This window comes from Mixia osmundae (genome assembly GCF_000708205.1).
Source record: "Mixia osmundae IAM 14324 unplaced genomic scaffold scaffold_6, whole genome shotgun sequence".
In the NCBI taxonomy this organism is placed as follows: domain Eukaryota; kingdom Fungi; phylum Basidiomycota; class Mixiomycetes; order Mixiales; family Mixiaceae; genus Mixia; species Mixia osmundae.
In genome coordinates this window covers 803,181-827,664 of record NW_014575558.1, presented here as the reverse complement: position 1 = coordinate 827,664, position 24,484 = coordinate 803,181, and the positions used below count along the sequence as shown (strand labels likewise).

Below are 24,484 nucleotides of genomic sequence, written 5' to 3'. Positions count from 1 at the left end.
GACAGTACGTGGTCATTGACCCTATCCGGCCACGTTCATTGCCTCGGCGGCTCGCTCGCTTACACCCTCGTACCGGGAAACAAGCTCTCGTTCACTCTTCCAACAACTTATGACGCCAATTTGCCCATTCCTCATCCAACAATGGTCAGCCCTCGCACCACCAGCGTTATCTTTCGAGCAAGCCTTAGCGGATCTTAGGTCGTCTCCGGCAAGAAAGATCTGCTCATCGTAGGCGAATGGTCACCTCTCGATCTTACTACAGCATGCGGTACCGGTCGCCGTGCTGGCTACAGAATGACCTTCTTCATTACTCTGCCTGAAGACTACGGTGGCGAGGGATTGTTCCCCGGTTCACACTTTGGCTGCTGTCTCGCCATTGCCTCCGGCGTACTCGAGATTTGTCAGTCTCCTCACGCGTATAGCCGGCGTAGCTCATCCATTTCGTTGCCCCAGACGACTCGGGAGGCAGATCTGACATGCGCCTCGTCGGACCTGTGTCAGTCTATCAGAGTATGTGTCGCAATCTGCTCAACAGCATATCTGACACTCGCTACATAGACTGTAACCTTGGCTTCAAAGGCTGCACCGATTACCCTGAAAGAAACGCCAAGTGTTCTAGCGGTCTTACAGCTACTACAAATCTCATCGAGGGAGGTACTTAGGACGGTTTCTTAGGACTGAGGACGTTGGATTGCATACGCGATTTCCGTCAGTCTACAGCCACTGTCAACATTGACGCGTGCAAAGTTCGACTTACGCTGCGCGCGATCCATCTCTCTGATCTTCTGGTGCACCTCTTGCTGTCCAAAAACATCATGCAGAGCCTGTGCGTGATGGCAGAGGATCATGAGCTTCAACCGCGGCGACTGCAGACAGATTCACAAGACAGCGCGCGTCCAGTCACTCGCGCATACGCGATTATGACAGCCACATCCTGAGCTTTTGCCTGTTTCTTTCGTCTGCACCCTGCCTCTCGGAAAGGCGCTTGTTGGCTTCCCTCACCCTAGCTGTAGCTAATACTCTAGGAGCGTCATTCCGCACAAGTGTCGCATCGCCATGACGAGAGAGTGTTTTTATCTAAATCCTTTTGCATTTCGCAGCAACGCAGACCCGGCAAGCAGCCTCGATCGTTGACCATGCGTTTCTCCACATCATTTGCGGCAAGTCGCTGCACGCTTTCACTTGAGAGTATAGCTGACATGGAATCAGCTCGCTTTCGGCATGCTTGCAAAGCACGCCGCAAGCCTCGACCATTGCGACAACGCATGGCTGTTGAACGTGTCCGGTGATGTCCGCTGTCCTGGCGGCCGCATGGCATCTACTTTTCCTCTGGGCAACACGATCTCGTTTGTTCTTCCTACGACGTTCGAAGACAAACAGCCGGTTCCTCGAGCCTACATGGTACGCAGCACTTCCCCGCAAGCTGGACCGTACAGTGACAGCATGACCAGAGAACCGAAGCTGAACAAGACCTGCTTGTCGTCAACGAATGGTTTCCGATCGATCTCGGTACAGCATGTGGCTCCGGTCGCCGCGCGGGCTATAAGATGGTCTTCTTCATTACCCTACCGGACGACGTCGGAGGCTCTTCTCCTGGATCTTATATAGGCTGTTGCGCTGCCATCGCATCCGGCATTCTCGAGATCTGTGAGGCTTCTCGAGACAGGTAGATACATTCTCATGACAATCCGCGCAGACAATGGAGGTGGCCGGCCTACCATGCGTGTCGTGGGCCCCATCACCGTTGATCAGAGTACGCATCACGTTCACTTGCTAACGTGCCTGACAATTAGATAAGCAGATTGCGATCTTGGTAAGAAGGGCTGCACAGATTATCCGGAGAACAATGGCAAGTGCACAGGCAAGCTCTACAGTACGACCACGCTCGTCAACGATGGTCCCAAGAATGGATCAAACAAATGACCAGATGCAGACAGTATTGTATGCAATGTGCGCTGCTTAATCTACTTCGCGCGGATCAGGCAGAGGAATTTGATCGGGCGAGCAGTATGGCGGCAGACGATCATGCGGGATCTTGATGCGCAATGCTAGCGGGTTGTGGGCGCAGATCAAAGCTCTTACGAATGTACCGGCGAGGTACGGCGCACCTTTGGCGTTGGTGTGCACGCGATCGTGATAGCAAGAATCGACAAAGTGACGTCCGGCATCTTTTTGCCATGCCGCCGTTGTGGCTTCGTGATTGATGAACATGACGCTGCATACGATGTCAGCTTCTCTGAACCTGTATAGCGTGATACTAACCCTTCGTGCAGAGCAACGTTCTGGGCAAAAGTCGTAAAGCGCGAGGGTGTCCATTCGAATATGGGCGTAAAGGCGTACATGTCATCCGGCACAGGTCCGCTGATGATCACTCTGGCTTCGACGGACTTGAAAAGCTGTACAGCCTTGCCTGTAGACTTTATCAGCAAAAATAACGCTGTTTTTGGTTCGGCCTACGAGCGTATTGGGTGTAAGTGAGGATATCACCGCATTTTCCCTCGGTATTGCAGTCACCCGATTGCTTTGCACTTTGAGGATCGTTCTTGCCGAATTCAAGAAGCTGCGACCAGATCAGTCACAGACAGCTTCGGCTTTGGAATCGAGACCGACAACGTAGTCACCGGGCTGAATGTCTTTGGCTACTTTCGCAAAGCCGCCACTCGCTGTCCAAGTGCGATAGGAAGTTCCGGGTACGGCGCGATTGATGATGGGAATGTCGAGCAGCATGACGAGATGGTTGCCAAAGCCAAAGACATGATGGTTCGACATTGTCGAATCGCCAAGGAGCCATAGCTTCTGGCCGAATGCGAGACAAACGGCTGAGAGCAGGGCAAAGATAACCAACATCGCTCGTTTGGCTCGAGGTCAGTGGGCAGGGAGGAGTTCATGGGTCACGAGGGCAGAAACTAAATTCGAGCAGGAGCTTCGAGGCAACGCGATGGATCGATTCTCTCCGTTGATGACCAGGATCGTATCGTGGTTAGGGTGCAATAGTGAACAAATGTGTGCCTGGATCTACTGCCTATTCTTGAGCCATTTGACGCAACTCGGCACGTCCTCCACAATCTTGCTCGGTAAGACTTTCTCGCTGATCCACGAAGGGATCAGCCCTGCAGGATCGCTCATCGTCGCCATCGTCCAAACGACTTGCTTCTTCGGTTCGTCGCCCGAAGTGGGAACAAGTTCGCGAACATCTTCGACGGAGGCATATCGTGCTCTGACGTAGCCTTGTGCGGGTGCGCCCTTGGGGTGCGTGACGGGGATAGAGATGACTTGAAAACGGCGTGCTACTGTAGTTGTATCTGTGCTGTACAGGCCGCTGTTGGCCTCTGCCACGAGACATCAATGACAACAATCGGGGTTCAGCGTGCGTCAGGCTAACCTTGTCCTGTGATCTCACGGCGAACGGGTAGTATGCAAAAGTCGCGATTCGTCGTCGGCGGTGGGATCTCGTACTGCACGAGCCAAGCCTCTACGACGTCGTCCTGTTGATGTGGATTTGCATGAGTTGACGTACTGAGATCAAGGATATGTCAAGCCTACCTGCCAGACTTGTAGCCGCTCAATGTTGTGCAGTCCCTCTATATATTCCTTCTCATTGGGCGTGTGCTGGACGAACAAGCCAGATCGAAGGTCATCGTACGACTGTTTCGGCCCGGTGTGACACGACGAGCGCAAGTGCCAATTCAGCGGCTGACCGGGTCGTTTGGCCGTACGAGTCGGATTCTCATCGTTGGCATAGTACAGCTTGCCAATCTTCCAGCCAGCTTTGCACTTGAGCGAAGTATCGCTCGGCTCTGCACTTGCAAAGGCGGGGGAGGTATCGATGAGGCTATCTGCGTCGGCGTACAACTTGGACAGGAAAGCTTGAAGCTCGCCATCTCCGGTGGGTATACTGCTGCATGCTTGCGGTGAATCAATGCCGAGTACTTCAAGCTTGTTAGCTACCATGTTGCGATGCTGAGGCGCTGCCGACAACGGTGGACGAGAGAATGACGCGATGACGGGCAGATTGCTCGATTGACGCTCCAAGGCCAATCAGTCGTCGGGCCATGCTCATACTTCTCATCGGACCACCCTGCGCAGGCAAGCAGACCGTACAGGACTATCTCGTCCAGCGACACCAATTTGCGCCCGTGAGACTCGCAAAAGCATCGCCCGGCAGCGTGTCAGGAGCTAGCACGAGCAAGACGCTCCACTTTGACGATCCTCTCGCTTTTCTCGACTATGCCACGCGCAGATGGCAGCAACACTTTGTCTGCACAGACTTGCCCCTGAGTACGGTGCACTACACACGCCAAAACCCGCATTGAAATCCCTTGCAGACAGAGAGACGGTAGATGCCTTTCTCAAACGGCCTTGGGTGCTCCTCATCGCCCTCGAGGCACCGCTCATGACACGTTGGCATCGTCAGCAAGCCAGGTATGCTCCACCGAAGCATCGACCAATCATGGCTGAATGCGTCGACGCGCAGACAAGACGGCAATGCAACCTTGGAAGAGTTCATCCAGCTCAATGACGCGCTCCTCTACGCGACATTGTCGTCGCCTGTGAATTCTACAGAGCCGCAAGATGCTACTGCAACCTCAGGCCGCATGGAAGAGAAGCGGCGTGAGCGACACAGACAGGCCTCTGCCTCGTCCGTGTCAGGCGCGTCAACAATTCATCTGCCTTACTCTCACGCCAATCTCGTCCTGCCGCCCCCTGTATTGCAAAGTGCACGATCAGAGGGCATGCTCGCTCCGCCAAAAGATGCGCTCGCGAAAAGTGCACTCGCTCCTCTGCTGCGAATAGCGCACCTCACACTGCAAACGCATTGGCCCACACTCGACGAGCTATATCGCTACCTCGACTCGATGGATCTCCTCGACGGCGAAAGGCTGCGGCCAGGCTGGGACACGTATTTCATGACTCTGGCAGGTCTGGCCTCGCTCAGGTACGAGATCGCACAGAGTGCCGATCTGGCGGCTGATCAAGAGGTCCCACTGCAGGTCAAATTGCATGAAGCGACGCGTAGGATGTGTTCTCGTTTCTTCGTTTCGCGTCGTTTCGACGGGCTACAACGGCACGCCAAGAGGAATGCGAAATTGCAACGAAGGTGGCTGCGCGCGTTGCAACGGCCTGCTGCAGACGTCTGCTCGTGGGCAACCGAACGGACGTGACACACACATAGACGACACGGACATGAGCTATCAGTCTATTGCCTGCGGCATGGCACTGGACGAATGCCTATGTCTGCACGCCGAGGAGAACGCGCTTCTCGAAGCCGGACGCGACAGAGCAGGTGCAGGAACGGGCGGCGTCCTCTACTGCAATACGTACGTACAGGTTCATCAGCACGTGCACGTCCTGATTGATTTGGATGCCAGGTGCCCGTGCTTGAGGTGCTCTGTCAAGATCGTGCAGTGTGGCATCAGAGAAGTGGTCTATTCGCTCAGCTACTCCGTCGACGGCAAGTCTGCTGCTATCTTCAGGGAGGCCGGCGTGTCGTTGCGGCAAATAGCGATGCCTTGAATGCATGAACAGCGCCGCACGGGACCGAGATGTCTTCGAACGCGTCGACCAATTTGACATGAATTTGACATTCGCTCACGCACGGACAGCGGTCGTGTGTTCTTGCAGGCGCGCCGTGCATCATGCGAGCCTGAGCCCGAGCCTGAGCCTGAGCCTGGTCAGATCTGCGCGTCACAGATTGAGCCCTATTGACGTATCAATCAGCATCCGTACAATTCGATCGAACATGATGCCAACAACTCGCATTGCGCTATGCGCGTCTTTGACGGCAACGCTCGTATACGCCCAAGCTGCGCCTGCGACGGCAGTCGCAGTCACATCGCTTCTCGGTACATCCACAGGCATCCAGGGCCAAATCAAGAACGTCGGGCCGTTCACTCTATCTGTTCTGACAAACCTGACGCATGGCCTCTTTACAATGAACGCATCGCAACCGCTTGGCAAAGTGGGCTGGATGGGCATTGGCTTTGGCACGACGATGAGCAACAGCGACATGATCATCGTCTGGCCGAATGAAGACGACACGTGGACACTATCCCATCGGACAGCAGATGGCCACAACACGCCGACCGCGAGCAGTAGTGCTGATGCCCAGCCAGCTCAGCTTGTCCCAGTCTCGTCACTTATCACGAATTCATCCTCTGGCAGCTTCGCAAGCTATACCTTCATCCGCGCTCTCGACTTGACCGCGACCAGCTACAGCACCACACGCACACAGCATAATACGCTAGCAAGAGCGACAGGACAAGATTTGATCTATGCCTATAGCTCTAGCAATCCAGGAACGAGCGACACGCTCACGCCAGATCTTCAGCAGCACGACCACGGCGCGTACGGATCAACTCAAATCGATCTGAGTCGAGCAGTCGTCTTTGCAGCAGATGGCACAACCACTGCAACAGACACGAGCGGTAGCGAAGGCGATTCGGCACCCTACACGCGATACGACTACCTGATCATCATCCATGCGCTTTGTGGAGGTCTAGCCTGGCTCATCATCTCGCCAACTGCCGTCTTGGTGGCACGCACACTGAGACATCTTCAAGGATTGTGGTTCAAGCTTCACATGCTCTTCCAAGTCATCTTGACCCTCCTTTTGACCATTGTCGCCATCGCGCTCGGTGCTGCCGCCATCTCATCAGAAGGCTCTGATCATTTCGACAGCTTTCACACGGTATGCTGCTATTGTTTCCGGGCTCGCTGACAGCGCTCACGAAATCTGCAGAGGCTCGGCTTGATCATCGGCGTATTGCTACTCCTCCAGCTTGCTCTGGGTTGGTACACGCATGCCAACTTTGATCCCTTGCGCACGCACCGACCCGCGCAGAATATCGTGAGCGATCTTATGGCGCTTGTATGAAGTCAAGTTGACCCCGGACAAGACGCACATCTTTCTAGGCATCATTCTGACCATAGCAGGCTTTGTCCAGATCAAGACTGGCTTCGAGATCTACGACAGATCAACGCCGGGCTATATCTACGCGATCTACTATCTCGTCGTTGCCGGATTTGCAGCAGTCTATCTGATCTCCGCTGGAAGATTGGTACAGCAAAGGCGCGATAGCGGATACCGATTCAGCAGGGCAGCATTCGGACTTGGCAGGCCATCGCGCGTCGGCGGCCTGTCCGACGACTACGACACGAAGCTCGTCAGTATTGGCAAGCCACGCTTGGATCCCTACGGCCACCTGAATGGGTCAAGCCAATGGGGATCAACGGACACGATCACGCACGACTCGTTCAGCCATCTCGGACAGTACACAGGCAGTACACGCAGGACATTTCAATGAGCACGCATGCAGACATCCACACGAGGACTGTAGACTTGTAAGATCTCGTTACACAACGACCCTTATTTGGGCCGAGATGCACAGCATTGAGAGGCTATCGGGATCGCTTGAGTATCATTTATACGGCCCGCGGAACTTATCGAGACCGTATTTGTTGCAAAACATACCACTGTGCGGTCTCGTCAGTCAAGTCAGAGATGTGAGCTTGCGGCGCACTAATCCGTCATCTGCAATCAACATCAGCATGATCCGGCGTGGTGCGGTTGGAAACAAACCGGGGGCACGGCGACTTGTTCGCCGTTGATCCAGAGCTCATGGATCACAAATGTCTGGCCTTTGGGCGTGAGACCTGGCAGAAGCCAGAAATTGACGGCGAAAGTCAAGTCTGGACGCGTGCCCTCCACTGTGCGGCGATGATGAGGCAGCATCGGCTAGAGCAGGACAACGACTTACAGACAAATTGTTGGTATTGACGACCTGTAGAACATACTGTGAAGAACGTGTTAGTATAAGTCAGCCAGTTTGAAGGTCTCAATCAATACCTTGCAGAGGATCCGACGGTGAAGCCTTGCTATCGAGCGAGTCTATATCCCACCACTGGTCATTCCAATTACCCTTGAAGCCTCCTGTGATGTGCTTGTCGCCAGATTGGATTTGGTAACCGCAAGAAAACACGCTTGGCTGGGCGGGGACTGCGACGGTTGCATGGCATAGGTCAATGTATGGGACAAAATCTGCGCTAGCTAGGCTCGCAAGCAGGACAAAGGCCAAGTACTTCATCAATTCGGCGTTGCTGAGAGGACACGGGCTTTGACGGTCAGTCGGTTGCTAAGAGGGTTGCAACTTCGCTCTGACATTGTCGCGTGATTGCCTCGTGTCCGTGCATTCTGTAGACTGACGCCCACGTCGACAGACGGGTCCGCTTACGACGAAGTTGAAGAAAGTCCAAACAATTGCCGATAGGTGCGCTGCGCTGCAGTGAGCGTCTCGCCCGTGCGAACGGCCGCGCAGGATGAAGTCTAAGTTCTTTGGTATCATGTTTGGTCTGGCACACGCAATGCTCATTAGCGGGTGAGCTCATCGTATCGTATTCGTTTTGGTGCAGACCTGCTGATGCACTCGCGGTCATAGAGCTTCGGCCGCCAATGGCAAAGCGCTTGGGTAAACATGTCACGTTTTTGGCGCGGTATGATCTGACAGCGCTTTGACCAGAGACAGCAAGCGAGTCATCCAGCATCCCGGCTGCCCGCCCGATTATTGCCCGCTCAGCTGCTCGGGCGAGTTGTGCCATTGCGTCCCTTGTGGCGACAGTAAATAGAGTTTATGCAGGCGTCGTTGATTCGCAGAAAGCACTGCCTGTTGTACATACGCTCCGCTTTGGTTTCGAAAGCTTGTCAATGGACACTACTGGAGGAACGGTCGAGATTGACGCTGAGGTTGCGACGAATGCTTGAAAGTCCTTTTACAGGATGCGAGACTCCAGAGACAGAGGCGAGACAGATTGTGACAGCCGGCCAAATATTCTGCGATAGTCTGCGTCAGCGTTGCAGGAAGTCGCCGGACAGCATAAAAGCTGTGCTCAACGATCAAGCGACGTTCGCTGAAAATCAGACAAGCCATCGATAAAGGGAACATCACGTAAGCGATCTTGTGCCTGTCCATCTTGAGTTGGTTGAAGTGTACGAGCAGAATGAAGTCAACACTTTTCGCAATCATGTTTGGTCTGGCAGCCGCTATCCTCGTTAGCGGGTAACATTTCGCTTTGCTCGATCCCGTACCGCAGCTGAGGCCTTCCACAGAGCTTCGGTTGCTAATGATCAGGCAACCAAGTGAGTCTGTATGCACATGCAATCAGACCTTCGCTGACAGGCACATAGGCACGACAAACGAGCCCTTGTTTCCTGCCCGCCAGGCTACTGTCCGATCGACTGCGAGAAAGTCTATTGCGAATGTGCACCTTGCTGAATATCTCTGTAGCCCTTTCCAATGCAGCGCAGCTGTGCGCGATGAAGCATGACCTTGACGAATGAGATGATGCCTTCCGTCGTGTTGAACATGGCATGATGGCAATCCCTCGCTTCGCACTTGCGCCACGTAGCAAGGAGCAATTGCCTGAAGCTCTGACATGGAAATTGCTATGCAGCGAGATCGAGTAGATGACATGCCAATGATACTGACTCAATCTTTTCAATCTGAGAAATGTCGTTTGGTGCGTTGCTGAGATGGGCTGTCTCGACAGCGTCGCAGAATGTTGCCGAGACATATGATAGGTTTTCTGTGCATGTTTACTCTCATAGCGGATTCGCTTTGGTAGACCTCTCTAGAGAAGCTCTTGGTTTTGCAGATAGGTGAGATTCTGCCGCACTGTCGGCCTAAAGCAGCTGAAATCAAGCACAGGATGAGATCTACAATCTTTGCTGCCATGTTTGGTTTGGCCACCGCAATGCTCATCAACGGGTGCGCCGATCGATCTTGCCGCTTCGTTGTTGATGGCTGACACGCACGTAGAGCCTCGGTGGCAAACGAGAAAACATTCCAGTAGGATTGGCACGCTTTCGGCTTCATGTTTGCTGACATGCTTTGGCAGCGGCGACGATCCAGGCTTCAACCATGCTGGCTGCCCGCCTGGTTCCTGTCCGATCAGCTGCGATCGCGGACTTTGCCATTGCTTGCCTTGTGGCGATATCGACTAGCCTGATAGCGAGTCGTTCTGCATCCTTACTCAAGGCTCACATAGGCTCGCGGACCTGATGTTGCGGATCCCTTTCGAGCGTCCTCATCATAGATACAAGGAAGTCGACGAAGTGGACGGGGACGTAACGTAGCGTATCGATCGATGCCGCTTGCGACAGTATGATCTCACGACGCAGGCAAGTTCTCAGTAAATTTGGTGCTCCGAGCTTGAAAGCTTGAGAGAAAGCTGTGATAGCGTTGCGGAGTGCGGAAAGGTTATAATGATGATGATCAGGGCGCTGGCCGATCGCATATTGAATATATCAGAAGAGTGCAGAATGAGCGATGAGCAAGTTGTCGAATTTGGCAATAGCTCGATAGGAGGAAGCGGCTTGCATACATGTCCAAGCTCATATAGCTGGCAGAAGAGCGCTCTGATTAGTAAGCCTGAACATTGTCACTCAGCTGCCTGTTTGCTGTTTCGCGAGATCGCTCACAGGAATGATGTTCTTGTACTCGTGAGCGGGGTCGTCACTGCATTGCAAGCCAAAGGGAGGCTGTTTCTTCGGGATCGCGCCACCGTGTGTGACCAGAACGAGCGCAACGCCCTCTATATCGCCGTCGGAAGCGACTCTGAGTTGGAGATTGACTCTGAAATGCGACCCTACGAGGACCATATTGGCATTGACGAGCGTGTTACCGACCATATAAGGAGGATCGTAGCTGGCCGAGGTGATGTTGCCGACAGTGTCGATCTTGTAGGTGCCTGACTTCCATTCCATTGGCCATTCGAGGCTGAGTGGTTCCTTGTTGTGATGGTACCAAACCTATTTCTTTCCGTCAGCTTACGAACCTTGACGAAGCAAGCTGCATACCTTGACATTGCACCATGTGTAGCTACCCGAGTGACGACGCTGCAGTTTGTTGGTCGTCCCGGCTTGCATCGTGCCAACATCTGCACTTGCGCCCGGCGCGAGCATGAAGATCCACAATGCAAGAGCTGCCGGAAGTATCGTCTTGATCAGGTTGCTGAACATAGTGTATGTTGTCTTATTTGTATTGATGGCAGGATGGACAAAAGCAAGCGCAGGAGAATGGGCTTGCGTTTGGAGCTAAAACAGTACAGACAGACCAAGCTGCTGCAAGAGTCTGAGACAAGGCAACAGCCTGCGAAGGCATGTGTCGTCGTGGATAAGGATGCTCGGACAGGGTTAGGCAGGATATGCTGGTCATGGATTGATGCACTGACGTGCAAGCGGGCGTGCTCACGTACAACCACATAGCGAAAGAAGAGGGGGGAAGATGCGGAGAACATCCTATTTTGTACCTTACAGTATGGCTCATAGCATGCATGACACGCATACAAAGCGTACATGTACTTCCTTTCGCATTCCGCGCCGCACTCGGCAAAGGATCTGGCAATCTTGTGAAGCCAGTCGGCTTTGCGTCACTTCGTTGCACTGGTGCAGATGACCGCTAAAAACTATAAAAAACTACATTTCAAGTGCGACAATGCTGTCCTGGTGACAGATTTGGCGTGCTATCAGCGTACTCGTGTGCTCGCACGAGCGTTCAGCGCTGGTCGCAGTCTGTTCCGGGGGTCTGCAGGTATCCCACATGGCTCATAGCATCGGGATGCGCTTCTTTTAGATAGTGCATATGCGTGCACGCCTCCTTTGGGCTTGCGGAGCACATTTCTAGGAGGCGCGCTTTGCCTGGCCCTATTTGAGCTGAACAATATTGACAGCGTGTTTGAAGCATTCCTGCACTCGTCGCGTCTGGTGACATTATAAAAGCCAGGCGCCGCGCTCAATCCTCACTCCTCGCAGGACTTGGCAACAAACCTGGCAAACCTCTCAGCACCAGCATAGGCGCGGCCCAGCCCTGTGTGCTGGGGATCCACCCGTATACGGGCTTCCATCTTTCGTATGCTATGGTGCGTACGACTTCGACCTCGAGCTTGGCGACTACTCTCAGCACCAGCATGGCTGCGCTCCTGCCCTATGCGCTGGGGACCCGTACTACGGGCATCCATCTCTCCTGCATTGTGGTGCGTATGTGACAGTCGAACTCGGGCGACCAGCGCGATACCTGCACGTGCTTTCGACTGCTCGCCGTCCTCTTGTCCAGCTCGTCTTCCTCACTTTGGTCCTGCTGCTCACATGCACTTCACAGTCTCTGATCGATCTGCTTGCCGGCCTAGCGGGCGATGACCTCGTAGCCAAGAAGAGCTGGCGGGCTAGCCTTGCAAATATGCATACTTATGTTCTTTAATTTTTGCCTTTGCTGAAGCTCTATGCGATCATGTTGCAATGAGAGATGAGGACAGCGATCGTGCATTAACTGTCGCCTCTGCCTGTCACTAAGTCCGTCAAAGCTTTTGGGAGAACTTCGACTTACCAGATGCAACGGACTTCAAGACTGTCCATCACTGAGAGACCTCTCTTCGCAAGCTTAGCGTCCGGATCTACCTCAGGCGCACAAAAAGGATCCGAGAGTCAAAAGCCCTGCTTCGGCAGCTTTCGGACAAAGATGCTCGTGGGCGGACTGGAAACCGCCGGATAACAATTAAGCCATACGCTGATTACGGCGCTGGGGATGCCGATTCCGACCATGCGGATGAAACTTGATCACTTGTCTAGTCCATTGTGCTGCTACAGGGTCTGCTGTCCGCGCATCAATGCGATCAATCCAGATTCGCCCTGCAGGTGTCACCAAGCATGCGATGAACTATTGGCAAGCTTGCAAAGTGCTCAGGCGGTCAGATGCAGTCCTCATCAAGATCAACGTAGCGAAGAGCATGCAAGGAGCGATTAGGTGTCTGTGCAATCAGCGGACGAGACAAGGCACTGTAGCACATCAGTTATGGTAAAAGGCCTGCATAGTCAGCAGTCAGCCGCATGCCTAGCGTACGAGCAATGTCACCTACAGGGATGGTGACCAAGTTGGCTTGGTCGGGATCATCGCTGCACTGCATACCAAACGTCGGGTTAACGTAGCGAGCGCTATCGACTTCGGCGTCGTCCAGTGCAACGCCAATGATGTTGCCATCGGGCTGAACTTTGACTTGAAGGACCATCTTGAAGTCATTGCCTATGAGCGTCATGCTGGGATTGGCCGCAGCTCCAGTGGGAAGTTGATATGTCGCCGTATTGACGGGACCGTCAGCATAGAGATAATAGCCTGCTTGCGGTCCCTGCCACTTGATGAACCAATCAACGGCAAACTGTGGCTTGATTTTGTCATATTGTACCTGCAAATGGGAGGTTCAGTCTGTCATCTGACCAAAATTGATAGCCTGCTCACTTGAAGACCGCAGTGGGTGTAGGCACCAGTGTGGCGGCGCTCAAGCGTGTTGGCGTCACGGGCTTTGATCGGGTGGACGTTGAGATCCGCGCCCGAAGCCACTGTGGCGAGGCAGAGAGCAATGGTGGCGGGAACGATGGTCTTGCTGAACATTGTTGTGTGAATTGGTAAGATGATTGGTATAGCCCTCGGTGGTCAGAGGAGAGAGGTGCGGCGCTCGAAGTCATGCGAAGTCGAAACACCTGAGCGCAGGATGCTATGTAGATGCAGGCTGTGTTGCGCACAGCATACATAGCTCATTCGCTTTGTGTCCGTCGAGACTTGCACAGCCGCTCTGTGTCTGTCGAGACTGTGTCTCGCGCTGCAAAACAGGTTGAGGAATGAAAACAGGTTGAGGAACATCTTGTTATCGGAGAAAGCTACAGCAGGACTGACGCGGGTTATACAGCGGAAGCAACCGCCAAGTCATTGCCATGGACAAAGTTCAAGGCAACATCGATGGATTGTAAGGCAGTCCGCGACCGTTTGTTCTTCGAGAAGACGCGTCTTATGAAAGTACAGCAAGCGTACAAGTCAAGAGCGGCGATATCCCAGCGAGAGCTTGTGAGTGCTCAAGCCGCCTATGAGTCTGTCCATCAGTATCTCGTCGTGTGCGAGGTCAAGCAGCTGACCGGGATAGTAATCTTGTTCTGCTGAGTAGGATCGCTACTGCACTGGAAGCCAAAGCCCGGCGATTTCGGAGAGGGCGCTCCCTTGATGTCCAACGATGAGATGCCGACTCCCAGGATGTTGCCATCACTGGCGACTTGGAGCTCGAGAGTGAGGTTGAAATTGGTACCGTTCATATGAAGGATTCCACCTCGAAGTGCAAAGCCAGTCATGGCAGGGGGATCATAGCTTGCCGCGACCAGTCCTGCACCAGGCAGGACGGAGTAGTCATGCGGCTGCCAAAAGAGGTTGACGCCGGCAGCGATGTGGGGCGTGCAGCTGATCTGTTGTTTCCATTTGGCGTCATCATCAAAGCTATACTACTTTTTAGTTGCTTGCCTGGATACCACACCAGGAGTAGCTCCCTTCGTGACGACGCTCAAGCTGATGGATCTCTCGAGCCTCGATGGTGTTGGCATCAATGCTAACGCCCGAGCCAAATGTGGCAAGGGCGAGCATGAGAGCAGCAGGGAGCATCGATCTGAGAGACTTGCTGATCATTTTGCTACGATGTGGTTTACTCGGCTTTCGCGATATCTGCCGTTGCTGTCCAAAGTATGCTAGAGTCAAGAGAAGTCGTAGAAACTCTATACGCTGTGCAGACTGTCTGAGACCACGAGCTGAGGCTCTCCGATCGTGTCAGGCTTGATCGGCTGTCGAGCTTGCTGCGATGCACTTCGAAAAGGAGTCAAAGGCGGTCGGCTGGGATACCAAGAGGGTCAGAAAGATGATGGCAACGACTGATAGGATTCTGAACGATTGGTCGCGGGAGCCTGGCAGGTTGAAATGCCAGTAGCAGTCTCAGCTTCCTACTTCATCGAGCTTGCATCATATCGCTGGGGACTTTCTGCGTGTTAAGCGTCAGATAGTTACCGAAGACAGTCTCGACAGCGTGAGATGAGCAAGTTAATGCCAAAGTGCGCTCAAGGCTGAAGCTTGACATCGTCGAGGTGCATCTCGCATACAAGATGACCATGCGAACAATCCTTGACCCCAATCGGATCGCTCAGTAGCCCTGTGCATATGCTGATCAGCTATGTCTGCCGTATGACAAGTTGATTCGCTGGTATAGCGATCCTGCTCTGCTGTTTGGAATCATTGCTGCACTGGAAACCGTAGGAGATCGGATTGGCGATGACGCTTCCGTCGACTCTCAGGGTGGCGATCACAGCTCCTTGAATGTCGCCATCGTTGCCGACCTTGACTTGGAGATCGAGGAAGTAGTGGGGACCACCTTGCAAAACGAAGTTTGCGTCATTCAGGACACCGTCATCCACGTAGGCAGATTCGAAGTTTGCGAAAGTCATGCCTTCTCCAGCTGCAGCGATCTATTTAATTCCAGCCATACAATCTCAGAGCCAACGCCGGAGGCTTTACCCAGCAGGTACTCCGTTTGTCAGCAACTGCGTTGATGTCCGATCTGATTCGGTGAAAGGGAGCTCGCCTGAAGGCCACACTACGTGTAAGGGCCAGTATGACGACGTTTAAGCGTACTGGCGTCGCGAGCCTCCATCGAGTTGAGATCAATGCTTGCACCCCTGATAAAAGCAGCGAGGCAGAGAGCAAGTGCGGCAGGCATTGTGGTCTTGAGAGAATGGCTGAACATAGCTGTTTTGTCTGATGAAGCTGGCAAACTCTATTGATGACAGGTGAGGGGACAAAGCGCGCGAGATCATTCGAAGCCGAAACAGATCGCCCAGCAGGGTTGTGCAGTTGAAATACTCTGGCGCATGACACGACTCCTCATAACCGGGCGTTTGTATCCGTCCAGACATTGCATCTGAGACGATGCTTCTTGCACCCTCGCACAACCGAGCAAGATTGTATCCAAGCCGAGAGGATATGAGGTGCTCATTTGCGCTGGTCGCACTCTTCTTCGCTGGACTGGGTCCGGCGGCTGCCAAGCCAGAGAGACTCTCGATGACGAACGGTCCAAGTATCACCCGTAGGCATGTTGGCAGCTACAGCTGGTGTGGCATGCAGATCCAGTACGATAAAGCCAAACCGATTGTATCGCTCGGCTTCACGTTGTCGTGGAACCCGTCGACCAAGACTTATGACCTTTCGCCGACTGGCGAATTGATTGGGGCCAGAAGCGTGCCGCCTTTGACGGCACACAACTTCAGCCCGGTCTACCATCAGTTCACGAGTTCAGTTCTCTTGCGTAGGTGAACGATTGACTGAATCCGAGCGCATGTGCAGTGTCTGCGATCGATTATAATCTTCAGTTGAATGTGCAGCTCGATGGAAGCGGCAACATCGCAGCCTTCAAGCTGCTCGACTTCTGGCACAAGTATACAAAGCTCAACGTGCCCGCATCGCAGTACGGTCTGGCTTGCTCGAGCACACCTGGCCAAAATATTGGCATCTCGGTGCGTGATATCAGGTTGACATTGATGTGGGCTAAACTAAGCAGAAAATTGCTTGATGCGACTGGGGTGCCATACTGTCTTGAATGTATGCTAGGCAGTCATGCAGATGAGACATGGTCTGTATTGTAAGAATATCAGAGTGGGGGATGGGCCGGGTCACATGCGACATGTCACATTCGACTTTGCGCGCTTCCAATGATATTTGCGTGTGTAATCAGTGTGCCTGAGAGATCGTACCTCGATCTACTTCAACAGACTCGAGCTCATGCTGCGAGTGCGGCTACGGACGCCATGTCTAGCTCTTCAGACCCACCGCGTCACCCAACGCAGGCTTGCTAGAGCAGCATCCACAGCAGCCCAGCCAAACCGCTCTACAGAGCATAAAGATGTCGTCATCATTGGCGGGGGAGCAGTCGGTCTTGCGCTCGCTGCATCTCTTTGTGAGCACCCTCAAGTGCTTCAGTATTGTGCTCAAGCTGGATATCAGCTACTTCGCTGGCATGTCAGGGATGTCAAGGTCTGCTCGTCGAAGCAGGCGATCTCTCAAGATCAGCCAATTGGCAAGCTCCGACGGGCAGCTACAGCAATCGAGTCTCCTCACTCACCAACGAGTCACTCGCGTTTCTGCAAAGTAAGACTGCTCCTCTCCGTTGCGGCAAATGTGCTGACAGCCAGCAGGGACGGGCATATGGGGACACGTCGATCAAACGAGGATAAGAAACGTTTATGATATGCAGATCACAGACGGCATTACCGCTGCCCATCTAGCATTCGATTCGACGGATCTCTCTACATCAGAGACCCCAAGACCTATGGCAAGGATGGTCGAGAACGTCAACATGCAGCGCGCCATGTTGCGTGTTCTTGCTGCTCCTGCAGGAGGCGCGTCTATTGCGACTATGGATCAGACAAAAGTCATTAGCATTGATCGCAACGAAGAGACCGGCTGGCCTTCGGTGACGTTGTCAGACGGTCGTGCAATCACAGCCAGACTGCTCGTGCGTCCATGACAATCATGTCCGGGATTTGCAGCTCATGTGATCCGTAGATCGGCGCAGATGGCTTCAACTCGCCCGTGCGCTCTTATGCAGGCATAGAGTCTTTTGGCTGGTCGTACAACCGTAATGGTGTCGTAGGCACGCTGCAGCTAGCAGAGACAGGTGGCAATTCTGCCTTTCAACGCTTCTTGCCAACCGGACCCATTGCCTGGTTGCCCATGTCAGACTCGTCTGCGAGCCTCGTCTGGTCGACCATGCCAGATATAGCTCAAGCCCTCAAGTTGCTTGATGGACCCACGCTCGGCAAATTAGTCAATGCTGCCTTCCGGCTGCCTTGGCTGTCTGTCGATTACTTGCACAAGACTTTACGCGGTCTCGTGCCCGAACTGCAATCTACAGACGATGCCGCGCGTCTTAGAGCCAATGCAACTCTTTGCGAAGAGATCGAATGGCGCTCTTCGCCCGATGTGCTCGGGCCAGAGCTTGCATTCAATATGAACACTTCTGGACCTTACGATCTCGCTCAATCGATCTACCCACCCAAAGTCAGCTCGCTTGAGCTTGGCTCAGTCGCCAGTTTTCCCTTGCGCATGTCTCACGCCAAGTTCTACCTAGGCGAACCAAATCTTGGGATGCCCAGTCGCACAGTACTGATAGGCGACGCAGCTCACACAGTCCACCCCCTTGCCGGTCAAGGACTCAATCTCGGTCTGGCAGATGCTCAGAGCCTTCTCGGTGTTGTTGAGAACAATCTCGACAATGGTGCCGATATAGGCTCGTTCACTGCTTTGCAAGCTTATCCACGAGAGCGTTATCTCGCCAATCATACTATGCTTTCCGCGATTGACAAGCTACACAAGCTCTACGCAATAGAATCTGGACCGCTCGTATGGGCACGTTCAACGGGCATCGAAGTGCTCAACGAGCTGCCGATGGTCAAAGCTGCGCTCATGGGTCAAGCCGGCGCGAGCAAATCAGGTAGCTTCAAGCCGGCCGACATAGCTGCGCGTGCCATAGAGGCAGGCACAGGAGGACTTGGCATCCTTCGTTCGTTCATCCAAGGCCGTCTGGTCAGACCTTGAGAGCGACAACGAGCAACAGGTCTTGCATTGCAAACTGCGATGCCTACCGACCTTCGAACAGGTCACCTGCCAGGCTCGCCTCGACCGCATCCCAATCGATCTCGCCGCCGGCATACACTGTCTCGTAGCTAGCAAGGCTGACGCGCGAGAAGAAGCGCAGCTCAAGTTTGGCAAGCAAATTAGCAGCAGCTGTTGATCGCTCGGTATTGGCATGCTCTTCGGGTCGCTTTAGACGGAGCTTGGCGAGCAGCGGTCGCTTCAACCTTGTGCGCGCGGCGTCTGTCAGTTCTGCAGGCACTGACACATCGATAGAATGACCATTGGGCAGTCCGGACGGTATGCTATCATTGCGATCGAATTCGGGGCGTTTGCTTAAAGCAGGCGATTCTGCGCCGACTTTGCCATCGTTCTGCTACCTTTTCAGCTCAGTGTCATTCCTCACGAGCTCGACATACCTTGCGATGTCGATCTCTGACAATGTCTGCCAGCCTATCCATGATCGAGCGAGGCTGCCACCCATCTGGGGGATAGATTGCATCCACTGTGTCTGTGACAAACATCCATTGATGTCTGAACGAGGAAGTCAGCACGGCATAGAGACGAAGCACAAGACGTACATCTGGAAATCTTCTGTCTGCAGGAGCAAGAGTTGATCAAGCAACTTGCACGCTGAAGCGATCAAGAGCACGAAGTCTGTAGAATCTGCGTGCCGGTTGTGCAGAAGACTTTCGAACAGCCTGAGCAGCTCGGCAAGTACGACCGGCCAGAAGCTGGTGAGATGTTGACTGCCAACGCGACAAAGCAGAACACGCAAGCAGGTGAATACTTCAGCATGTACGATCTCGCCTGTGCCAGGCCTAAGCATGTCGACCAGCTTCTCTTGCAGCAATGGCAGTTGTGCCAAGAACTGATCTGGCTGACCAGCATAGAAGAGATACGACAATCGTCTTAGGCTGATTGCACGCGCATATGACTCTTGCTCGCGGTTAGCAAATATATTGGCAGACTGAGCAGCGGTGACTTTGACGAGCAGATCGACAAACTTCTCCTTGTCGGCAGCGAGCAGAGCTGCCATGCTTGGTCGCCATGCGTCCGCAGCTCGAGCGCGTTGTGTAAAGAATCGAATATCGCCGTAAATATCGCTTAGCTGCGCTCGCCATGCTTTAGCCGCCGCCGGTAGGCGTGTCAGTTCGGTGAAGAGTGCAATGGTGGTTTCTTCAACTTCGAGCGTTCTCCCTTTCAGCCGAAGATCTGGAGCGACACTGTAATGCACTATTGTCGCAGCTAGACTCGAGCACCGATCGCTGTCCATCTGGATCGTTTTGAGGCATGGTAAGACACGCTCTGTCAGATATACTTGGAGCTGATAAGGCGATACACCAGTCGTGGTCCAAGATACACTGGCCGATCTCCCGTTCTCGAGGTCCTCCACAGATGCTGATATATGTTCGTCGCCTTGCTTTCGTGCCGCTGAGCCAACTTTGCCGGTCAGCTGTGTGACCACCTCGATGCACTTTGCAAGCAGGTCCTGTACATCTTTCCTGGCCTTGCGATCTTCGAGACTTGCAGTGCCTGACAGCTTGTCGCATAGCGCGACGAAGCACCGCAAGCTAGGATAGAGCTGAAGTTTGTACGTCGCTACATTGTTGGAGAAATCGCGTGTGAATGTGATGAGCTGCTGGAGTACCGAAGTGGCAGCAGTACTGCTCATATATTTGATGCACTCCTCTAGAAATGCAAAGAGATCCGCTTCAGTGCTGTATTCATGTGCATCAGCAGGAGTGAAGCTGCAAGCAGATCTAGACTCACAGCTTCGAGAAAGCCTGCAGAGACCGGCTTTTGTCGGATGGCAGTGGACTTGTGCGAGCGGTAACACGCTCACACACCGCACTGATGAGCATCGTGGGCGAAGTGATGAGCGAGTTGAGCAAATCTAGTAGCCAGCTGCCAGGCTCTTGCCGATCAATCGCTTCATGCCATGTCGAGATATGCATCTCCAGCACTTGGCCCTGATAGCCTCTGGCGATCCGCTCCAGGGCTTTCTTTGTGCGTGCTTTGATACGCGTGCCAATCCATGCTTGACCACGTAGACTGTCGCCTGCAACCTTGGCTTCCAGCTCGCTCGTGACCTTCCACGTAAGCAGCATAACACCAATGGCGTTGTCTAGCCGATCCATCGCGTGCTTCTTCGCTTGATGAGGCATTTCGGTCGGCACAGCGTGCTCTGTGCTTGACAGAACATTGGTGACATAGCTGAAGATACTGCTAGCGGGTTGATCGGAGATGACATGCTTGTCATCGATCTCGACGTCAACGGGCGATGTTGCGGCAACTTTGGACGCCTCTTCAGAAGCAACCAAAAGGAGTCGTTCGAGAGCGTTCATCAGGACTGTGAAGTCGCCATCTGTCGCTTCGAATGCAATCGACGTACCAGCAGTATCTGGATCCCAAGCGACAGCCAAGTCTTTGACGATCTGTCCCAATCGACGAGTGATGCAGTCGCAAAGCGGCAAGATCATCTCGTCGAGCGAGTATCGCAGCTGTGAGACCGTCATGAGCAAGAAGTCGATCCAGTGATGTAAGACGGCACTGCTGCGCTGCATATTGATGCCGTCGCAGATCAATCTGATCAGCAAGGGATCGTGCTCGGCGGGATCTGCTCGATCAAGCTGAGGACTGGCGAGCGTTGTCTTGAGTGCTTCGGTCGACGCAGCGGCAGGGCTTAGATCGTTTGCAGTAACCCCGTGGGGCTTGCCTCCAGGTGTGAGCGCCTGTATGGTCGAATGCAAGACGTGCAGTAGGCGATTCTGTATGTCGAGCTCCGATCGGTGAACGCAGATCATCAGGCGAGCAACCAACACCGTCTCTATCGCTTGCAACAACCGCACTGAAAGATCACCACGCGAGATGAGTAGCTGGAGTATGTCGGCGCATAAGCCATGCGTGCGCAAATTAGTTTCGACAAGTGACGGTGTGGCGTAGGCGCCGTGATCAGATGCAAGCGTGCGGATGACGCTGATCGTAATGCCATCGAGGTAGGTGTTGTCTTGAATGCCTGCAGCGAAGAGACGCTCTCGCATCTCGACTGAAGCGCCTGGCTTTAGATGGGTCGATTTGGCAATGCGTGAGAAACCTTGTCCGCCAAATCGCATGAGCCCAAGCAAATTCTCGAGCAAGTGGCACAAATTGGCATGATCGAAAGGCTCTGAATACTTTTGTAGGGAAAGCACGGTCTGATTACCGAGTGTGACATCTGCCTTAACTCGCTTGATACTCGGATCGTGTAAACGAAGCAGCAACGGATCCAACACTCTGCAAAGCGAAGGGTGAGTTGCGACCATAAGAATGTTCATTCACTGACCTGATGTATGATTTGAGGCTGCAGCGCATCCAAGCCTCTGCTGCTCGACGGATGCTGAGATCCTCGTCGCGCAAAGAATCTAGCACGACGAGCAACGGAGTGAAGAGATTGTCGCCAGGCTGTAGGCTTTCATCCGTATGTCGCCATAAATTTCCAAAAGACTCGTATGCTCGTAAACGATCTGCCTTTTCCCCCTTTGTAAGCAGCTGAGCAAGCACGGATTCGACGTGCTTGCAGCCCGCAGCCTCGTCGACGGCCCAAATCAGCTTGCTGGCTTGCGCAAAGAGTGGGACGCAGTCTGGCTGCAGCCAATCAAGGAGCCTCACTATGAATGCCTGTGCACTTGATCGAGTCGAGATGACGAGCTGAGGCTGACTTCGCAGTCGACATAATGTGACTGTCGTGCTTACGAGCGCATTAAGGGCAGTGAAGCCTTCGAGTGTTGCTGGGTATGCATCGAGTTGTGCGACGGCTTGCGAAAGCCACTGCTCAGGTTGCCAATCAATGTTGATACTCGCGGCGTTCTGCACATCGTCAGATTCGGCCAACAGCGCAATGCCGTGAGCAGCATCGACCACGACCGAGCCAGATGGCGTGGTCTGCCAGTTCGATTGAATGACGGCCAGTAGTATAGACAGACCGCGATCGCGTAGACGAGCCGGGAAGTCAGAAGGCGGCATAGCGATTTGTCTGACGTCAGAAGCAGCATAGAATGAGAGAGCAAGCTGATGTGCTGTTGTAAACCCTAGTGCTGCATTGGCTTCGATTGAAACGCCGGCGTACCACGATAGCGGCATCTCTTCGATCAAGCGCGAAGCTGTACGCAAGGCCTGACACGCTCGAGGAAGAGGTAAGGAGCCCGATCGCAGGCCGTCGTGAACTCGGTCGATGAGGCTGAATGCTAATATCGGCAGATGCAAGCGTAGCATCTCATCGTCGTGCAATCGGAAGTTGTCGACAATGTAGACAATGAGATCAAACGCACTGGTAGACTGATCCTCCGGCAAGGCCATTTCGCGCTCGGTCGCTCGGAACAAAGCTTGCCACAAGAGGTACGGATCAAGTGCCTCGAACAGCGTGTTGGCTGTCATGAGCAGCTCATCATGGACATCGTCCGGCCTGAGCGTGTTCTGAAGCGCAGTGAAAGCGTCAAGGACGAGATTCTCGGTCAATAGACTGCCGATTTCCCATTTGTCAAGCAGAGATGTGAAGATCTTGAATGGCCTCTGGCGATCTAAGCGATGCGTGGGCGACTTTGGCGAAAGCGGTCTATAGAGATCTGATCTGAGCGCATGCATGACGATCGACAAGCCATTCTGCCTTAGGTATGTAATTTGCTCTTGCTCAACTTCTGAAGGACCGAGAAGCCAGATGAACAGGCGACGATTGAGGGAAAGATCCCGGCGGAGCACGACGGCTAATGCGGATCGCATGATGAGCACTCTGTCATCTGCACGTGTATCGTTTACGAATGCCTTGCCGTCTAATCTGAGGGTCTGTACGAGCAAATCTAAGGCGCTGCGTTGAACGAGTACTTGGGTATCTTCAAGCGATGCAGCGATGGCGCGAATCATGAGTCCGACGTCTGATCCGACGATTCCCACTATACTGTCATCTCTTCCCACGCTTGGCATCCTGCGCAAGAGATAGTTGAGGGCAGGTATGCGCGAAAAGGGTGAGGTGATGAGGATGAGCCACAGGTTTTGCAGGAACAACGTTGGCGTGACTGCGCCAGATAATTGATCGAGTAGCGATGCGACCTGCGATACGTCAGGACCATGTCCTTTAAAAGAGCTGCTCAGACACGCACCTTGTCGAAGAACTCGCCGCCCTCCTCTTCGACACCTGGCAGCAGCGCGAGTATGAACGCTTTTGTGCATGGCCTCAGCTGATCTTGCAAAGGAAGGTAGAATTTCTCATAGATGCCCAGTATGATCGGTCGCACGGATGTGGCCGCATACTGGAAGAAAGGAAACAGGCCAGATGACCATGCAGGCAAGTCGCGTCTAAGGTGATCTGATCCAATCGTTGTCAAGATGTAGACGTACACGTCGAGTGCGCGCTGATGGACTCCTGTGGGCAGAGCAGGGTTGAGACATTGCGATAGTCTCTTGGCCATGGTGAGCTTGTGCGGGATGACTTGATAGTGCGGAAATGTCTGTAAGGTCTGCCAAGCTCAACCAACGCGTCAGATGAGGAAGCTGCACATCAGCGGTCTAGCCATGCCTTGAGCAGCCGAGCAAGGAATGTGATGAAGTCGGCCCATTCTTGTATTGACTCGAAGGATGTGAGCACTCGTTCGACAGCAGCAGCATACTTGCGCCATCGAGGATCGTCATTCAATTTAGCTTCCTTCTCGTCCATCTTTGAACCTGTGGCCAAGCTAGACAAGCTCGAAGCCGAAGACGAGCGTGGTATAGAGGATGAGACGGCTCGGCGACCGAGGGAAGCAGAGGCAGACATGCTCGAGCTGTTCGTTTGAGCTGCACTTTGAGGACTGCTCAGCAAGCTCGACGCCGAATGACTGGGCGATAGCGCGACAGAGCTGCTTGCTCGCCCAGGCAAGAGCTCTGTAGGCCGGAGCCCATGCTCGTGCGCTTCGCTGCTCATACAGTGGCCGTGCGCACCAAAACTCGACGAGTGTTCGTCGACAGCGCTGAAGCTGACACGTGTCGGCAGC

The 24,484-nt window shown here is 53.7% G+C and overlaps 12 protein-coding genes across 12 annotated transcripts; 5 read left to right on the top strand and 7 right to left on the bottom strand.

The window, feature by feature from the left end:
- Positions 1-294: 294 nt before the first annotated feature.
- L969DRAFT_95182 (uncharacterized protein) lies at positions 295-1,923 on the top strand (the record flags this gene model as incomplete). Its single annotated transcript, XM_014712113.1, has 8 exons — positions 295-400; positions 454-510; positions 721-826; positions 1,109-1,160; positions 1,210-1,401; positions 1,452-1,647; positions 1,697-1,753; positions 1,802-1,923. The coding sequence occupies 8 exons, from the start codon at positions 295-297 to the stop codon at positions 1,921-1,923; spliced, it is 888 nt and encodes a 295-aa protein (XP_014567599.1).
- On the bottom strand, positions 1,835-3,047 carry L969DRAFT_63428 (carbohydrate esterase family 12 protein). Its single transcript, XM_014712112.1, has 4 exons — positions 2,611-3,047; positions 2,458-2,560; positions 2,263-2,410; positions 1,835-2,215 (listed from the first exon to the last, which is right to left on the bottom strand). Exons 1-4 carry the CDS (start codon positions 2,845-2,847, stop codon positions 1,960-1,962), a joined length of 744 nt encoding a protein of 247 aa, XP_014567598.1. The 5' UTR covers positions 2,848-3,047; the 3' UTR covers positions 1,835-1,959.
- Positions 3,016-3,951, bottom strand: L969DRAFT_18102 (uncharacterized protein; the record flags this gene model as incomplete). Its single annotated transcript, XM_014711702.1, has 3 exons — positions 3,016-3,329; positions 3,383-3,485; positions 3,544-3,951. The coding sequence occupies 3 exons, from the start codon at positions 3,949-3,951 to the stop codon at positions 3,016-3,018; spliced, it is 825 nt and encodes a 274-aa protein (XP_014567188.1).
- A 101-nt stretch (positions 3,952-4,052) lies between these two features.
- L969DRAFT_95179 (uncharacterized protein) lies at positions 4,053-7,304 on the top strand (the record flags this gene model as incomplete). The annotated part of the gene is made up of 10 exons (XM_014712111.1): positions 4,053-4,278; positions 4,326-4,422; positions 4,475-4,936; positions 4,992-5,318; positions 5,370-5,486; positions 5,623-5,671; positions 5,719-5,791; positions 5,829-6,688; positions 6,740-6,847; positions 6,897-7,304. 10 exons carry the CDS (start codon positions 4,053-4,055, stop codon positions 7,302-7,304), a joined length of 2,727 nt encoding a protein of 908 aa, XP_014567597.1.
- On the bottom strand, positions 7,018-8,495 carry L969DRAFT_88424 (uncharacterized protein). Its single transcript, XM_014712110.1, has 5 exons — positions 7,847-8,495; positions 7,758-7,793; positions 7,580-7,707; positions 7,521-7,531; positions 7,018-7,473 (listed from the first exon to the last, which is right to left on the bottom strand). Exons 1-5 carry the CDS (start codon positions 8,082-8,084, stop codon positions 7,419-7,421), a joined length of 468 nt encoding a protein of 155 aa, XP_014567596.1. The 5' UTR covers positions 8,085-8,495; the 3' UTR covers positions 7,018-7,418.
- A 523-nt stretch (positions 8,496-9,018) lies between these two features.
- L969DRAFT_50463 (uncharacterized protein) lies at positions 9,019-9,269 on the top strand (the record flags this gene model as incomplete). Its single annotated transcript, XM_014712109.1, has 3 exons — positions 9,019-9,053; positions 9,104-9,133; positions 9,182-9,269. 3 exons carry the CDS (start codon positions 9,019-9,021, stop codon positions 9,267-9,269), a joined length of 153 nt encoding a protein of 50 aa, XP_014567595.1.
- Positions 9,270-9,702: 433 nt separating this feature from the next.
- L969DRAFT_18097 (uncharacterized protein) lies at positions 9,703-9,997 on the top strand (the record flags this gene model as incomplete). The annotated part of the gene is made up of 3 exons (XM_014711701.1): positions 9,703-9,761; positions 9,813-9,842; positions 9,892-9,997. The coding sequence occupies 3 exons, from the start codon at positions 9,703-9,705 to the stop codon at positions 9,995-9,997; spliced, it is 195 nt and encodes a 64-aa protein (XP_014567187.1).
- A 418-nt stretch (positions 9,998-10,415) lies between these two features.
- Positions 10,416-11,014, bottom strand: L969DRAFT_18096 (uncharacterized protein; the record flags this gene model as incomplete). Its single annotated transcript, XM_014711700.1, has 3 exons — positions 10,416-10,424; positions 10,475-10,804; positions 10,853-11,014. The coding sequence occupies 3 exons, from the start codon at positions 11,012-11,014 to the stop codon at positions 10,416-10,418; spliced, it is 501 nt and encodes a 166-aa protein (XP_014567186.1).
- Positions 11,015-12,373: 1,359 nt separating this feature from the next.
- On the bottom strand, positions 12,374-13,451 carry L969DRAFT_88419 (uncharacterized protein). Its single transcript, XM_014712108.1, has 2 exons — positions 13,284-13,451; positions 12,374-13,230 (listed from the first exon to the last, which is right to left on the bottom strand). Exons 1-2 carry the CDS (start codon positions 13,434-13,436, stop codon positions 12,841-12,843), a joined length of 543 nt encoding a protein of 180 aa, XP_014567594.1. The 5' UTR covers positions 13,437-13,451; the 3' UTR covers positions 12,374-12,840.
- Positions 13,452-13,809: 358 nt separating this feature from the next.
- Positions 13,810-14,418, bottom strand: L969DRAFT_88418 (uncharacterized protein). The gene is made up of 2 exons (XM_014712107.1): positions 13,955-14,418; positions 13,810-13,903 (listed from the first exon to the last, which is right to left on the bottom strand). Exons 1-2 carry the CDS (start codon positions 14,162-14,164, stop codon positions 13,895-13,897), a joined length of 219 nt encoding a protein of 72 aa, XP_014567593.1. The 5' UTR covers positions 14,165-14,418; the 3' UTR covers positions 13,810-13,894.
- Positions 14,419-15,833: 1,415 nt separating this feature from the next.
- L969DRAFT_625299 (uncharacterized protein) lies at positions 15,834-18,768 on the top strand (the record flags this gene model as incomplete). Its single annotated transcript, XM_014712106.1, has 6 exons — positions 15,834-16,155; positions 16,194-16,314; positions 16,619-16,803; positions 16,851-16,994; positions 17,042-17,361; positions 17,412-18,768. 6 exons carry the CDS (start codon positions 15,834-15,836, stop codon positions 18,441-18,443), a joined length of 2,124 nt encoding a protein of 707 aa, XP_014567592.1. The 3' UTR covers positions 18,444-18,768.
- On the bottom strand, positions 18,145-24,465 carry L969DRAFT_24583 (uncharacterized protein). The gene is made up of 7 exons (XM_014711729.1): positions 24,031-24,465; positions 23,615-23,971; positions 21,805-23,564; positions 20,253-21,755; positions 19,061-20,200; positions 18,899-19,013; positions 18,145-18,852 (listed from the first exon to the last, which is right to left on the bottom strand). Exons 1-7 carry the CDS (start codon positions 24,412-24,414, stop codon positions 18,487-18,489), a joined length of 5,625 nt encoding a protein of 1,874 aa, XP_014567215.1. The 5' UTR covers positions 24,415-24,465; the 3' UTR covers positions 18,145-18,486.
- Positions 24,466-24,484: the final 19 nt, after the last annotated feature.